This window comes from Diospyros lotus, chromosome 2, assembly GCF_014633365.1.
Source record: "Diospyros lotus cultivar Yz01 chromosome 2, ASM1463336v1, whole genome shotgun sequence".
NCBI classification, from domain to species: domain Eukaryota; kingdom Viridiplantae; phylum Streptophyta; class Magnoliopsida; order Ericales; family Ebenaceae; genus Diospyros; species Diospyros lotus.
The window spans coordinates 11234067-11251502 of NC_068339.1; the positions used below are offsets into that span (position 1 = coordinate 11234067).

At 35.8% G+C, this 17436-nt stretch overlaps 2 protein-coding genes across 2 annotated transcripts in view; one reads left to right on the forward strand and one right to left on the reverse strand.

Annotated features, from left to right (window-relative positions):
- The window catches only part of LOC127794915 (disease resistance protein RPM1-like), a 55616-nt gene that overhangs the window by 5773 nt on the left and 32407 nt on the right, over positions 1 to 17436 (forward strand). The window lies entirely within an intron of this gene.
- Positions 147 to 1852, reverse strand: LOC127794916 (uncharacterized). The gene is made up of 2 exons (XM_052326219.1): positions 1500 to 1852; positions 147 to 459 (listed from the first exon to the last, which is right to left on the reverse strand). Exons 1-2 carry the CDS (start codon positions 1714 to 1716, stop codon positions 329 to 331), a joined length of 348 nt encoding a protein of 115 aa, XP_052182179.1. The 5' UTR covers positions 1717 to 1852; the 3' UTR covers positions 147 to 328.

Sequence of the window (17436 nt, forward strand, 5' to 3'; positions counted from 1 at the left end):
ATATTCACATCGATTCCTCTTAGACCTAGACATTTTTAATGTTGCAACGAACAATTCAACTGTCAAAACCTAAACAATATCAACACAAAGAGGAATGACCTCTATGATCTGAAATGAGTGCGGAAACCACAGAGTTGCATTCAGTGTCATTCAAAGCTATATTCCACATCCATAGTCTGATAATAAGCTAATAAAATCTGAGTCTTAGGACTGAAAGAAAGGATGTCAAGATTAAAATAATAGACACTCAACCTCTTAACCAATAAACTAATGCTGCAATCATCATCAATGTAGCATTGTAACTAAACAAACACATGAGACTAAGCAGTTAAATGTGCTTTTTCCTGATCTTGCCCTTACCACGATTTTTTCTTTTAGCTATCTTGATTTTCTTCATCTTCTTCTTTCCAATTCCACCTCTAGGTTTAAGGTTCTGATTGCCCTCAGCCATCTCCACATCTGCGTAAATTATAGGAGTAAAGATCAAACATATCATAACCAGGATGTGACAGATAATCAACTGCCAACCACTTCAGCAAGATTGCTAATTTGATAAAGAATTTACCGAGATATACACAAAGAATCAAATAGACACCCATAAATAAACATCAAGGAGAACTTCCCATTTAACATAATCAAAATAGTTCTTGGCATTGCAAACAAGAAAAGCACACATACCATTGAGAAAATCTATTTTCCATAAAAATGCATTCATTTTATGAAAAAGTTGACCCTAGGAGTTCAAATATCATGCTATAATTAAGATGCAAATAGTTTCACTTCTGCGCAACAAGTCTTTCCCTTTAAGATGGATTGATATCTCTCCTCAAATAATCCAAAACATTCATCCAATGACCTAATGTGACTCGAGACATACAAAAAGGAGGCAGAAAATATATGTATGATTACATTTAGCCACCACCATGGGGCAAGACAAAATAATTATTCTTTCTGAAAGATAACAGCTTATCCATCATCACCCAAATAATATATCATTAAAGTTCTCAGGTATTCTCATCCTAATCACAACAACTAATAGCATCTTCCTTTCTTTCTTTTGGATAGGTCAATAGGCTATACTGGTGCACGTACTAATAAGAACCTTACAAATGGCCTTTTGGATCAAGATTTATGCATCTTCAGAAATTAATTTCATGAAGAAACTTTGTAAATAATTTGAACATAGATCTCAACCACCGGCAGAGACCCAAACGTGTTGCTTAAACTGAAAATCGATATGGAATTCAGAGGTATCAAGGAGAACCGCTGATAAAGGACATTGGATTACTTTTTTCTCATCTTTCAGAGTTCCAGCGTGAAATTGCTCAAATTGTCACGAGTCCTACACGTTTGATTTTTAAGGACCAAACAAAGACGAATAAAACATCGGAAAAGAGCAAATTAGGGCACAACATATGCAAATCAGAAACCCATAAGTCTTAATTTCAAACAAATAGACAAGAGTAAGACTGAAATAAGAATATAAGCAAAGCAAGTACCCATGCTGGCGCTGGTGGCGGAGGCGGAGGCGATCATGTCCATGGCGGTGGTGCCGCTGCCATTATCGGCGGAACGTGTGGCGAGCTTGGGGGCGGCAAGAGCGGCTTCTTGGGCGGCGTGCTTTGCAGCATCCTTGTTGTCGTAGAAGGGTTGGACAATGCCTCTCCGTAAAGCTCTTAACCTCTTCTCTCTCTTCGACCTGATCGATTTGGCCATACCTGTTAGTGCTTTTGGGCGTTAGGGTTTCGGTTGAGCAGCCGAGTCCAGGGTTCTAGGATTTTCAAAATCTAACCTTTGGCTGTTGGCTCTCACTCTCGCTCACTCCAAAACCCTTGAATTGTCTTTACATCTTACCTACATTCTACATTGGTTTAAGAAGTAAAAAATAAAACAAAATAAATCCAAAAAAAATATTTAAAATGAAGACAATTTAATAATAGAAAGTAAAGTCAATAAAATAAAGAAGTAAATTTTTATAGTTATCTTATGTTCTTTTCGGTCCAAAGAGATGATTAGACGGAGAGCTTGAGGCAATTGACGATTCCTGCGACAAGGGACTATACTTGCAAACACTTTGACGTTTAAGTAATTAAGATCTCAAGATTGTAAAGTTTTTGTAAAATTAAAAAGAATATACCTTGATCAGTAGTCGGCTAACTTATATAGGAGAAAACGAGAAATACCCTTACATGTTGTTGGCCATTGTGGGAGAATAGAGAGCTGAGATTTCTAGTACTAATGGGGATTAGGGATCGGGATATTTGGAGTTAATGAGGCTTGCTACAATCTCAAAGATCTCTTAAGGTGCTGACGAGATGCAAGTGCTGCAGAACTAGTGTTGGGTCGAGATCGAGCCTAGGGATCGAGCTATGGGCCTATTGCTTGGGCCAAATCCAACGAATTTAGTACAATTCATCTTGAAAAAAAAATAATAGTTAGAAATAGATTTGCTTTACTCTTTTTGTTTGTGACAATTAAAACTTGTGTCAATTGAACGAGACAGAGTTGATTCATACGTGTTATGTTATGGACATTAGATAAAAGAAAAAAAAATTAGAAAAATTTATGTTGAATTCATCCTTAACCAAATTTGAATTGATAATTATATTCTCTTATTAATTCCCATACTATTCAAATCATACCTAAATATTTATGTGTGAGTTCTCTTTTTCTATCAAGGATTAAAGTTTAAATTACCCCATGATGTCAAAATAGCTTTGTGCGTAACATTTACTCGGTTAAAAAAAATATTTTATTATATTAAAATAATTTTTTATAGAAGATAAAACAAATAAGAAAAAAAAGTGATTTTCATAAAATTCACTACAGCGATTTCAAATTCCTAAAATTTCAATTTGATGATAAGTCCATAATCGAATGTTAGTCGATATCAAGAATGTCAGTTTCTTCTTCTTGTTCTTCGTTTCATGTAAACAACAATATATTCAGTCTTTATCCCATTATGTGGAGTCGGTTATATGAATTCTAGACTTTCACGTATTTCTATCTTTTGTCATATCTTCATTTAGGCTCATGCATTTCATATCAAACTTTAATATCTTCCCTAAAATTTTATTGGATCTGTTTCTACCTTTTTTTTTTACTAATTGTTCTATTTTATCAACTCTCCTCACAGGAGTCTCTCTTGATCTTCTTCTCACATGACCAAATCATCTTAGTCTAGTCTCTCTCATCTTTTCCTCAATTGGCACTACTCCTACCTTATTACAAATAATCTCATTTCTAATTTTATCTTTTGTTGTATGACCACACATTCATCTTAGCATCTTCATCTCCGCTACGCTCGTCTTTTACTCATACTAGTATTTGACTGCTCAACATTCTGAGCCATACTACAAAACTGATATTATAGTTGTCCTAAAAAATTTCCCTTTCAGTTTTAATGAAAATTTACCATCACATAATACCCTCAATGCATTTCTCCATTTTAGCCGACCTGCCTTAATTCTATGCGTGACATTCTCATGAATTTCTCCATATTTTTGAATCACTGATTTCAAATATCGAAAATGGTATTTTCTTTGTATGATTTTTTTTTCAAATTTTATTATAACATCCTCCACTCTTATATTCTTACTAAATTTACATTCCATATATTCTGTTTTCTTTCTACTTAATTTAAATCCCTTATATTCTAAATTATTTTTTTACAACTTAACCTTAGTGTTCACTCTCTCTTTTGTTTCATCCACCAACACTATGTCATATGCAAATAGCATATACCATGACACCTTTGTCTGAATGTGTTTAGTGAGTTCATTCATTATTAAAGTAAATAAGTATGGACTTAATGCAAAATCTTGATGCATTCCCATTGTAATTTTAAACGGTTCAATATCCCATCCGCATGTTCTGACATTTGTCTCTACACCGTGATAACATGTCCTTAAAAGCTTGTATATAGGCTATTCGGACTCATTTCTTCTCTAAAACCCTCTATAATACTTCTCTAGGGACCCATCATATGCCTTTTCTAGATTTATAAACACCATGTGTAGGTCCTTTTGATGATCCCGATACCTTTCCATTAGGCGCCTCAAAAGGTATATAGCTTCTATTGTTGACCTACTAGACATGAAATCAAACTGATTTTCCGAAACGTTTGTTTCTTTTCTGATCCTATACTCTATTACTCTCTCCTAGAATTTCATGGTATGGCTCATTAACTTAATTCATTTGTAATTTTCATAGTTTTGAGCATCTCCTTGTTCTTGTATATAGGAACTAAAGTACTCTTTCTCTACTCATTTGACATCTTTTTTTTTAAGAACCGCGTTAAATAATTTCGTTAGCTATGAGATGTCATCTTCTCCCATGCATTTTCATACTTCTATTGGTATATTATCTAGTCCCACTGCCTTATGACTTTTTATCTTTTTTAATGCTTGTCTATTTGTTTTGAACTTATGCGTTAATAGCATGTATATCTCATATTCCCTTTAGAATTACTAAGATGTCCCGACCTAACTCTTGTATCCCCACCATCATTGAATAATTTTGTGAAATATTCATTCACTAATACATTTTGATTTCATCTTTTATGCATTTCACTTAATTTAGATCCCTTATTTTTTTTTCTCTTTGTTTAGCTAATTTATATATATTTCATTCTCCATTTTTTGTATCAAATCGTTTATATAGATTCTAATATGTTTTTGACCTTGCTTCATTAATAGCTCTTTTTACTGCATTTTTCGCTTCTTTATAATTTTTCAAGTTTTTTTTATTATTGCACTAATATACAGCCTTATAACAAGTTTTCTTATTTGTAATTTTCAATTGTACATCTTCATTCCACCACCAAGACTCCTTAAGGTTTGGAGCTCTACCATTTGTCTCTCCAAGGACTACATTTATCGTGCTTCTCAACGTAGTAGCAATTTCCCTCCACATTTGATTTACTTGTCCTTCTCCATTCCATTCTCTTCTACCCATTAATTTTTCCTTGAAGATTAATTGTTTCTCTCCTTTTAAATCCCATTACCTAACTCTTGAATTTTGTTTTATGTGATTTTTTCTCTTCCAATTTTTTACTTGGACGTCAAGTACCAAAAGTCTATGTTGAATAGTCAAATACTCTCTCAGTATCACCTTACAATCCCTGCAACATTATTGATACTCTTGTCTCATGAGGAAGTAATATATTTGAGTGTTTGATGTGACATTTATATATGTGATTAAGTGTTCGTCCCATTTTTTGAACCTAGTATTGGTTATAATGAACCCATATGCCATAGCAAAATCTATAATAGACTTATCCTTATTATTAATTTTTCCAAATCTATACCCTTCATGTACTTCTCTATAGGCGTTTCCATCTCTACCCACGTGACAATTTAAGTCACCTCCTATAATCACTTACTCTGTTCTTGGTATTATTTGTACGAGTCCCTCTAAGTCCTCCCAAAATTTTATTTTTATCTCATCACCTAACCCCGCTTGTGGTGCATATGTACTAAAGATATTCATAGTCATTCTTCTTAGACTAACCTTCACCATAATAATCATATCCCCTATTATCTTTACATCTACTACCTCATCTACTAAGCTTTTATCCATAATAATCCTCATTCTATTTTTCGCTCGATCATTTCCTGTGTACCATATTTTATATCTAGTTTCTGATAAAATTTTTACTTTTTTCCCTACCCATCTCGTCTCTTGAAGGCACATAATATTAATCTTTCTTCTAATCATCACATCTACCACTTTCATAGCTTTGTCTGTTAATGTTCCTATCTTCCATGACCCAATTCTTAATCTATGATTTTGATTTTAGTTTTAACTTTGAATTTGATTTTGTTTTTTATTTTGGTTTTAATTTTGGACTACCTTCTTTACTCGCATCCATCCAAACAAATGAGAGGACCCTTGCTCATTTGTCACTACATCCGGATACTGATAAAGTGACCCTAACTCACCTGACACTACATGCGAACAATGTAATGCGTCGCTATGAAAGGTTATGCCCCAATAGTTTTTCATAATTTATCTAGAGTTCATATTTTGGATCCGATTAAGTTTTACGTTGGTTATCGACTACCTAACACAACTCTCCTCCTTTATTCGGGCTTTGAATCGACAGTGAATAACATTCCCAGGCAAAGTTCGTTCTTCATTTCATGTAACGCGACAATATTGCAACAATAGACCAAACTTCAACTATAAAAATTATTTTTTAAAAAAAATATAAAAAATTATTTTAATATAATAAATTATAAAAAATATCTTTAAAAAATATTAAAAAAAATATTTTAATACAATAATTTCTTTTTGAGCCGAGTGAATGTCACACGCCAGTAAAGGAGAGGTTATTTTGGATTTAATTGGCCATAGAATAAAAGTATTGGACAAATAAGATGATAAATTAAAAATTAGGTATGAGAGCAAAATAAAAAATATCGTGAACTAATATAAATTTTAATATTTTTAAAAATAATAAACTCTAATCACAAAAAGAAAGTCATTATATGCAACGATATGCATTCAAGGCGTGTTATTATTTTAGATTTTTTTTAATACCATTTATAAATTCTAAAAATATCATATTTAAAATCCCCTAAAACATATATATACAGCATTTCAAATGATAAGTTAAGAAATGATAAATTAAATACTTGCTGAAATAAAATCGAAACCTCATGGAATATTAAAATCGTAAATTAATTCAAACCATATAATATTATTATTAATAACCATAAAAATTATAATATTCAGCAAACAAATTAACATATAATAGCATGCCTAATATCATCAAAAATCTCATGATTCGTCCTGTTATAGGTGTAGGATAGAAATACAATTGAAATCATGTCTCGACAATCTCCTTTCCCTTTTTACTGCTTGTCTCAGCTAGAATGTTGAATATTGCAATGACAAAGTCCAAATTAAAAGATGAACATTCTAAATAAGGACTTAAAATAATTTTCGTGAATGTATAATACATGGACATGAATAAATCAACACCCTAACACAACTTTTGTTAGCATTCTAGCCCCAACATAGAACCCTCATCAGCCATCCTGGCAATCACACACAGCATGTGATACTTCTATAGTCATTCCAACAAAAGTCACTTGAGAAAATGCAGGTTTTGTTACTAGGGCAACATCTCATCTCATCATGACAAACATAGTTGACACAATTATCAATATGCTAATAATTTCATGCCTGATGCAATATCACAAATATCGAGACAACATAACATGCATATGTTCATAAATCCTATATATTTTGACAAACCCTCGTGAAATTCACGCTCAATTTAGGCAATCATTTTACATATAATTTTTTTAGAAAAATCACTCACCTTGATTTAACTGTTTAAGCTTCCTCAAAATTCTTGCCTTGCCTCGAGACTCTTATCCTGATATTTTTTCTGATCAAATTTTAGGAAAAATTAATAAAATTAAATACTCTAATTTTTCATATCTTTTCCATATTTTTTTCTTACCTCACGCGCCTTGCACCTACATACCCCAAAGCCGATCATCTTCTCCGATTTTTCCTTCATCGATCGGCCACTAGTTTGCTTCAAATCCCTGTTTTCTTTATCTCTCTTGCTCTATTCTTCCTTCCAAACACGATAAGCTCATTGGTGGCTTGAAAATCCAGTCAAAACACTCTCGAACTTGCCGATTACAATGTCTCTAGCAATTCTTCCGATTTTTTAACGATGCTTGGAACACCCTCAAACCAATACCAAAATCCCCCAAACTCTCTAGAAATTATCTTTTTCACTTGGAGAACCAAAAGCTCTTTATCGTTTTTCCACAATTTTTTCTCGAATGCTCGAATTTCTTGGTTGAAACTTGGTGAAAACCCTTAGCCATAACCCACCTATTTTTGACCGATTTTCTGGCCAATCCGATCGCTTCCTTGCACCAGTCATCTTCCTCTAAACCTTGATGGCCTAGCCCGTTCCCCGAATGTCGATTAGACGTGTTGTCAGTGACCATAATGCGGTCGTCGACTGCTTTGTAGTGTTCACACTACTATTTGCTATTTAGTGTAACATCCAGCCTCTCTAAGGTGTTAAAATTTATGTTAGGATTTTTTTTATTTATTTATTACATACCTGAATCATTCTAAAATCCTCAACATAATCGTATAAGAATAACATTTCCAAAATAGAATTAGGGAACGGTAAACTTAATCATAAACGAAAGCAGAATCAAAACCTAATGATATTGAAAATTAATACAAAAAAGATTCAGACGTTCACATCACTTCGTCCAACATAATATTACAATAACAATTTAAAACCAAATACGAAACCAACTGAAATACTGGTCCTAGCCTTGCATAGGGCCTACAAAAACTTCCATCATCCTCATGCTTTGATGGCACCTTTCCCTTTTTGGTCGCTCGTTTCGCTTGAAACGTGGAATATTTCAGGGATAAATGTCTGACATTAGAAGATGAATCTTCTAAGAGAGGGTTAAAATAATATGTATGTATAATGCATGGGCTCATATAAACAGATGCCCTAATGTAACATTTCTGGCAAACTAACCTAGCACAAAACCCTAGGTGGTAGTCTCATCTTGCACATAAGGTAACGAACTACTTCTATACGTTGTTCCAGCAATACCATTGGGGAATTACGGCTACACTATCAGGGCAACATCCCATCACATGCACAAATATTAATATGTCAACAATATCATGTCATGTGAAAAGTCACATTCATCAATGCAACAGTATATGTACAAATATGAAAATATGTTTGCAATTTACATAATACTTAGCAATTTTTGAGAATAACATGCATAGTAAAGGAAATCTCATCACGTATAAGCCTTTCGAGTAAAACTATTACTCTTTCAAACTATATTCAAAACACTTCGAAAAGCGTGCACAGCCTCAATTTGCGTGCAAAGTCTCAAAAGTCGCACAACACTAAATCTTGAACCACAAAACACCATATTCATCATATTTTTTTAAATAATTATCAAACCCTATTTTTTTCCCTATTTTTCTCCAATTTTATTCTTTAATATTCCAAAATAAATATCTACTCAAACATTTTCCCAAATATTTTTGCACCAAAATTCCTAAAATAAATTCCCAAGAATTTAAAAAAAAAATCAAAAAATACCTGCTTTGCATGCACCTTTACGCGGTGGCGCGTGAGATGTGAGTGAGGACTGGCGTGTGCAACCCACGCGCTAATCATCTTCTCAGGCTTTGGCACACCGGCGATGCTAGTTTTTCCTTCAGGCTTGTTCTACACTTTTAGTTGATCACAATGGTATGCTTTGATGCTTGAAACAAGCACCGAAGATGGCCCAACCGGCCGTTTAAACTTTCAGCTAAGGCTACTACCTCATTTTCTGACTAAGCCTCAAAACCTCACGAAAACTCTCCAAATCTTCTGGAAATGATCCTCAACAACTCAAGAACTAAATCCATTTATCCCTAGCCCCCAATTCAATCCAAAATGAGAGCAATTTGAGTCCCATCTTCTAAAAACCCTCGGCCAAACCCTTTTTTATTTATAGTCAAAATCGAACCTTAAAACAACCAATCGTGCCCGATCTAAGGTCTAGAATGCTTTTGCTTGCCCTAGGTTGACCCATTTTGGTCTTTTAAGCCCCAAAAAATTGCCCCCCAAAACCCTTGAGTTTTCGACCAAGATATGATCGAAAAAATCTACTCAATCGGCTGTCGATGTGGCTGATTCTCGGCTAATGACCAGTCATGGTGGTCTAGGCCCAGCCCCGAGGCCCCTCAGCCCACTCCCTTGAGTCTCTCACAGTCGAAATCGACGATGGGAGATGGCTAGAAGCTTAATCGGCCATGGCTGTCCAAGTTTTTTTTTTTGAAAAATTCCATTTTGCCCCTTTCAAGTTTCAAAATTCCATTTCAGCCATTTCCACAAAGCCCCTAGGCTTTCCAAAATTTCTATTGAGACCCTCACGTTCTGAACTTCTTATTTGACCCCCAAAGATTAAAAAATAACGTCATTTCAATCTCTCTCGTGAAATTTTAAGAAATTACACTTTGGCCCAAAATAATGCTTTGATTGCGAAACCCTTTTGTTTCATTCTGAAACCACTTAAGGGTTGTTTTTACGCAAAAAATGAAACATTTGAAGGCTCTATTGACTTCTCGAAAGTCTCTTACGTCTATTCAATTTTTTTTAGCCTAAATTAAAGTTGTACCGAAAACTATTTCTAATCCGATTTCTTTCGATATTAAAAATCATTCATCGAGATGTTCGTCAACTCCTTACCCTTTTTCTTAAGTATCTAAGCCATAGGATATATACTGCAGTCGATTCGGTCAATTTTTTGGGACTATTTAGATGTTAATCATGTACGAAATTAATATTTTTCTTAAATTAACCAATTTGAGGCAACCCAAACTTTCTAGGTGTTATATTTGGTCCTTCCACTTCTTCTTTCTTTTATTTTAACCCTTTATTCTCAAGTCTTTAGGTTTCAAAAAATTATACTTTAGCATCATAACTTTAAAAATTACACTTTTATCTAAATAATTTTTAAAAATTATACTTTTATCTCGATAAAAATTATACTTTAAGTACACCAAAAATTTTGAGTATTACATTATAGATTTGTATATCATGCAATCCTTTGTACACTTATTTAATAGTTTAATTACTTGAATATCCCGTACCTACCTACCTGCCTACCTAGGCCCCCTCCAATTGACTAATGCCTTGACAATCAAAAATCCACCGAGTCGATTGTTCTCTCCACTCCCATTCACTGTTTGAATGTTTTCTGTAACCTATATAACATTTACCACGTCCTTATTATTCTCCAAAGAAACCCAATCCCTCCAACACAACTTTGACCTGCACAAAAGGTTTGGATACGTTGCATTCGCCCTAAAAGCAAATCCACATCATAACCAAAAGAAAATACAACCCCATTTCAATTAAAATGTATAATAATCTAATATCCACATTATCAGCTATAGTGTATAAACAAGTCAACCCATGCCCCCACCTCCGGCTCATCTCATTTACTTATAGGTTGTGTTTTTAAGTTTGGCTAGCTTGTTTGTTTGACATGAATTTTGTAAATAACGTTGCTCCATTAATTTATATATTTTCATACTTGTGTTTTGTTCGTTTAACTTAAACGAGCTAGTCTTATTTTTCAAATTAATGTATTTAAAAGATAAAGATCTTTATTAAAAAAAAATAAAATTGTTCATGAAAGGAAAAAATTAAACTAATATATTTAAGCACACAATACTTTAAATAAACAATAAACAATCTTTGAACTAATTGTAAATAAATTTAGAGCAAGTCTACTTATAAATACAAACTGGTACAACAAGTCTTTATTAAACGAATTAAAAAAAAATTCCTCAAAACTTATTTGTTTATTTAATAAATAAATGAAGAATTGTTCGCGAAGGTACCCAATTCATTTACACCCTTATATTACCCCAAACAAACAAAATAATCTAGAATATTTTAAGTAACTTGTAGTGTACAAGTACATCCACACCCACTCCACTCACTCGAGGATGAGCCTCAAGGTCCCTCCAACTAATTTACACAAAACAAGGTCTCTCGAACTAGCCCTTGGCCTTAATATCATTTATGGTATACAAATTATATATGGAAAGATGAGCTACAAGAGTCAAGTCACATGACATGCTCACACAAGCAAAATATTGAAATGCATCAAAATCCCTTTTCAAAACCAAAACCAATCCACACTCATAGGAGATCAGTCAATAGTCTCGCTATGCATGATGCATCATCCATGCGTCCCTGTAACACCTCGCTCTACAGAGTATTAGGTAACATAAGATTTCGGGAATACTTTTTTTTTCAATCAACAGAAATTTAACATAAATCGTTCCCCAAAAATCCTGTTATACATTCTCAGTATATCAACTATGACCCATCAATAAACTAAGACAGATTCATCATCTCAAATGCGAAAACTAGATTAAAACCTTAACAGATCATAACCGAAACCACTTTATTCATATTATAAAGTCGAACCAACGTTTACATGGCATCCTCAAAATTAACAACATAATTGAAAACGACATAAAGTAAACTATTCACTAATCGCCGTCATTCCTCGGCAATTCATTTTCCCTTTGCACTGCTGTCTTTACCTGGAACGCTTGAATATTCCAGGGACATAGTCCATATTAGATGATGAATCATCTAAGTGAGAGTTCAAAAACACATTTTTCATGAATGAATGCAAGACATGAAATAAATGAATACATCCGGTAAGCCCTAACCCAAGAGAATCCCAAGCGCTTAACCTTACTATGGGATAAGAGCAATTTCTCCAAAAACTATGCCACCATGCCGACACATCGATACGACACGATTCTAGCTTAAGAGAGGCAAGTCAATGCATCTCTCCAACATCTTAGGAATAATCGTTACCAACTCCCGACCCAAGAAGGTTACATCAATGTAGAAACCCAGCTCACCACATTTACGTCGGAAATTACGTTCCCACTCTAAGCATCCAGGAACCACCACACAATTCAAACTCCAAAATTTCACATGGACCACATAGTCATCCTAGTGCAACTTCCCTGACCAAACGGTCTGGCACGAAAACCAAGGCGGTTATCCCGACATACTCACCAGCACAAGATACCCCTATTATTCCGTCACGCCCTTGGAGAATTATGGCTATACTATCTAGACAACATTCTAAGCTAACATCCCACATGAACAACATAATATAGACCACCAAGTCATCCTAGTGAAATTTCTTTTACCAAACGGCTCGACACGAAAACCAAGGCGACTATCATGACATGCACACCAGTATCAGATACCCCTTTTATTCCGTCACGCCCTTGGAGAATTATGGCTACACTATTCAGACAACATCTCAGGCTGACATTCCATATGAACACACAAAATGTAAGACAATGCCACATTTCACAGATCAATGCATAATATAAACAACAATTTACAAAATGCAATGCACAAGTATAAAATGTTTAGGATCGAACCTCTTTCATAAAACCAACCGTCACCGGTTATCATTTGCATGAACAAGTCAAATTTGATAGTGAACAACTCACAACTTAAAACCAAGTTTCCAAGTAGAGCACTCACAACAAATTAAGTTTTGGGGGCAAAAACTCACAATAAACAAGTTTGGGGGAGAACCACTCACCTCGATGTATTCGGATCACCTCGATCCTCATGCACGATCTTGATTTGCGTGACAAATCACAAACACTTGAACTTATGCTCAACCTCAAGCCACAATATTCCCTAAACACCATATTTAATTAAGGAAGTATTAAAATCTATTTTCCTATTTTTTTATAATTTTCTCTATTTTCTCCCAATTTTCACCTCAATAATTCCAAAATAGTTATTTTCTCAACCATTTTCTCAAATATTTCAACATGATAAATCCTAAAATAAATCAAGAAAAATACTGGAATCAGAATTACCGAAAATGCCCTTATCACGCGCCTGGCGCTTGGGTGCGAGTGGTGTGTGCCCCGTGTAGCTATACGTCACATTCTTCCCCAAATTTTCGGCCACCGACGGATGCTCCGATGAAAGATCTGAAGGTACCCCCTTGAAGCTCGTGAGGATTCGATCATGATGGCGCTAGTTTTAAGCTGAAAGGACATCGGAAAGGCCACCAAAAGGCCAGTTGCAGGGGGCAGAGGCGGTCCGCTTCGGGTTTTTCAACCAGCCTTCAAACAGTCTCCAAACGCAATGAAAAACCTCCCCAAATCTCCAGAATTGATCCTTGACGCGTCGAGATCAAAAGCCCATTAATTTTTACCTTCGATTCACTCCCAAAATCGATCAATTTGATGCCAAAAACCTTAAAGTTTCGGCTACTATTTATACCTAAAATCTGGTCACATCACGACCAATCAACGGCCAAACCTTGGTCCCTAAGCACCCTACGGCCGTATGCGACCTACCCCAGGTCTTCCTCGCCCGTCCCATGCGGTGGATTTGCGGTGGTCGTCTTCTCTGTGCGTTGACACCATCATTTTCATTTTATTGCACTTCAACCCCCTTATTTCTTCAATTGATATTTATGCCCTCTCCATAACACCCCTGATAAATCCAAATATACCACTAAGTCTCACAAGTTTTGTACTTCTCATTTCACCCTTGAAACTTCTGAAAAATTATCTTTTCGACCTCCCTCGGGCAAAATTAAAAAATTGCACTTAAGCCCGGTTATTCGTTTTAATCTTAAATCCATTCGTTTCAACTCGAAATCGCTCAAGAGTTATTCTACACGTAGAATATAGATCCTCAACACGCTCCATTGACCTTCCAGACGTCTCCTACGTCGATTCGATTTTCTCAGCCCGATCGATAATTGTACCAAAAACTATTCCCGATCCCATTTCTTTTATCACCTAAAATCATATCTCGAATCACTTGTCCTTGTTATACCATTTTCCTTAATCATCTAAGGTCTGAGGTACTCCCTCCGATCAATTCGACCTCTTAAAACTGCGATAGTATACTCTACAGCCTTTTTCTTTCGAAAATTTTACTTATACCCTTCATCAAATACTATTTATAGCCTCAAATCATTCCCAAGTTTTACAGTCCCTCTGCGTATAAAGCCCAAACGACCATAAAATAACAATGCAATCGTATCTTGTCTTTCTAGGAACATGGACGTTGGGGTCCGCTGGGAAAATCGAAAACAGAAAAGAAAGAAGAGCTCTCGGCTAAGGGTATGAATCGGTAAAAAAAACAAAAATCCCTTCTGGAGAAGGCATGCTCATCCATTCTGAATGTTCTTCTCATTTGAGGTATTCTAGTGGGTTGGCTTTGAACCTGAAAGAATTCCCTTGTTTGCGCGTGGGGCCTTTCTAATCTAGGGAAATCAAGTAGCTCTGGCAATTTCTAGTTTCACATAAGTTTTTTGGTAAGAAATAATAAATACAAAATTTAGTCTAATTACAATTCCAACTAAAATAGTTACTTTTTGTGATATAATTATAAAACAATATTACATTGTCATTTTAATAAATTAATAGTGTTTTATCACATTATATTGGATTAGCACTTGTTATTTAATTTTTTTATATACCACCATTATTATGAAGTGAATGGCATCTTTACGTTGAATTAGTGATCGTCACAGTGTTATTAAAGGCTCGGCGCACTAAAATGCAAAAAGATGTTGAAGCTTAAGGTACAAGGCGAGGTTCCCACATGGTCAAAGTAGGAGCATGCTAGCTAAAAGAAAAGAAAAATGGGCTAAGTCAATTGGTGGCAGTTGCATGATGGACCCGATTAGGTAGGGTCATCTTGATGGGTTTAATCCAAACTGGCTAAATTCCAAACACAACTAGATAAATGAGAAAACCAATTAAGGTAAAATTCTAGTTATGACATAAAGAGCCTCCTTGCAATTTCTTGCGGAAGGGTCATTAGTTCAAGGCTTGAGAGGGCAGGGTTCAACACATACTAACAAGTCAATGCATAATATCATCTCCCAGCTTCATTGTACCCTTAATATTCCAAGAAACTGAAGAAGAGAAAGCATTCTTAAAACGAGAGGCTCCACAAGAGAAGTCAATGGTGCAACCTGAGATAGAGAGAGAGAGATTGATTTTTGCAAGTCTGATAAAACTACCTTAACATCTGATTGATGGATAAGCTGATAAGCCTCCACAAAAGGAAGGGAAGTAACAAAGAAAAGGATTAAAAAAAAAGAAGAAAAAGTAGTGGGTTTTGTGGAAATTAATTGGATGGGAAAAAAAATCAACCAACTGAAGAGTTTTTGCACATAAGAAACCAAAGAATACGATCCAGCCTAAATAAAAACACATCTGTTATATCTCTCAAGCATAATTAGAAGCATAGTTACGGGAACGGGAAAAAGGCGAAACCACTGAAAAAGTGGAGTAGATAATCTAGGCATCAATAAATATTTCCAAAACCCAATTCATTGAGGTCGCAGTCATCAATCAAGTGAAGCATTCAGGAGATTAAAGAGGCCCTCTGGAGTATTGGGGATGAAAAGGCCCCGGGCCCTGATGGGTTCTCTGCTTATTTTTTCAAGAAGGCATGGAATACGGTGGTTGATCAGGTGTGCCAAGCGGTCCTTGAGTTTTTCTCTTCTGGTAAGCTCTTCAAGCAATTTAATCATGCAGCAATTGTTTTAATTCCTAAGTCGAGCCATGCTTCCTCCGTGGGAGACTTTCGGCCAATTGCTTGCTGCAATGTAATCTATAAGGTGATTGCCAAGATCTTGGCTTCTCGTATGGAGCCTTTGATGGGCTCGATTATTGATAAAGCTCAGGCAGCTTTTATTCAAGGGAGGAGCCTGGCAGAGAACGTCCAGCTTGCCCAGGAGCTTTTGCGGAAATACGGCCGTAAAAGGAGCTCGCCCAGATGCCTTATTAAGGTGGATTTGCGCAAAGCATACGACTCAGTCAGCTAGTTTTTTCTCCATCAGATTATGGACGGTCTGGGCTTTCCTCCTCTATTTTCTAGATGGGTCCTTGAATGGGTTTCCACGGCTGCATACTCTTTGATTATTAATGGCAGCATGTGTGGCTTTTTCAAAGGCAAAAGAGGCTTGAGACAAGGCGACCCTATGTCCCCTTTCCTGTTCGTTTTATGTTTGGAGTACCTATCTAGAGGTCTCAACCTGGCTACCGCTGCTTCTGAGTTCAACTTCCACTCCAAATGCAATAAGCTCAAGATCTCTCACCTGGCCTTTGCTGATGATCTTATGCTTTTTGCTAGAACGGATGAGCCTTCCATATTCGCATCATTATGGACTGCCTCAGAGATTTTGAAGAGAAGTCCGGATTGCAGGGTAACCCTCTTAAATCGAGCATATTTACTGCTGGCATTGAGGGTCATGAGCTGCAATGTATCATGGATCTCACAAGTTTTCCTCAAGGAGTTATGCCTTTTCGGTATTTGGGTATTCCTTTGGCAGCGATTAAGTTGAGAGTCACCCACTATGCTCCGCTCATATCCAAGATTTCGAACTGTATTAAAGCCTGGAAGGCTGTCACTCTTTCACATGCTGGCCGGCTCGAGCTCATTCGTGGAGTGTTGCAGGGTTTGGTCTCTTTTTGGCTTGGCATTCTACCCATTCCAGTGGCTGTGATCGAGCAGATCTATGGCCTTTGCAGACGTTTTTTATGGAGCTCTAAGTCTTCCTTGGTGGCTTGGAAAGACATTTGTCTGCCAAAATGTGAGGGAGGGCTGGGTTTGAAGAATTTGAAGTGCTGGAATTCCTGCCTTCTGATTAAAACATTATGGGATATTCACAGGAAGAAGGATACCCTTTGGGTTCAATGGATCCATCAAGAGTTCCTTCATTCGGAATCTATATGGCAGAGACAGATGAGGAGAGATGACTCCCCCCTGATGAAGAATCTGCTGCTCATTAGAGACAAGCTGTATGATGCGTGTGGTTCAGTGGA

Bases quoted from the DNA above. Each gene is read 5' to 3' on its own strand.
- LOC127794916 (XM_052326219.1), bottom strand. From the start codon at position 1,716: ATGGCCAAATCGATCAGGTCGAAGAGAGAGAAGAGGTTAAGAGCTTTA. The intron at 460-1,499 runs GTACTTGCTTTG...TAATTTACGCAG, and splicing joins CGCCACCAGCGCCAGCATGG to ATGTGGAGATGGCTGAGGGC.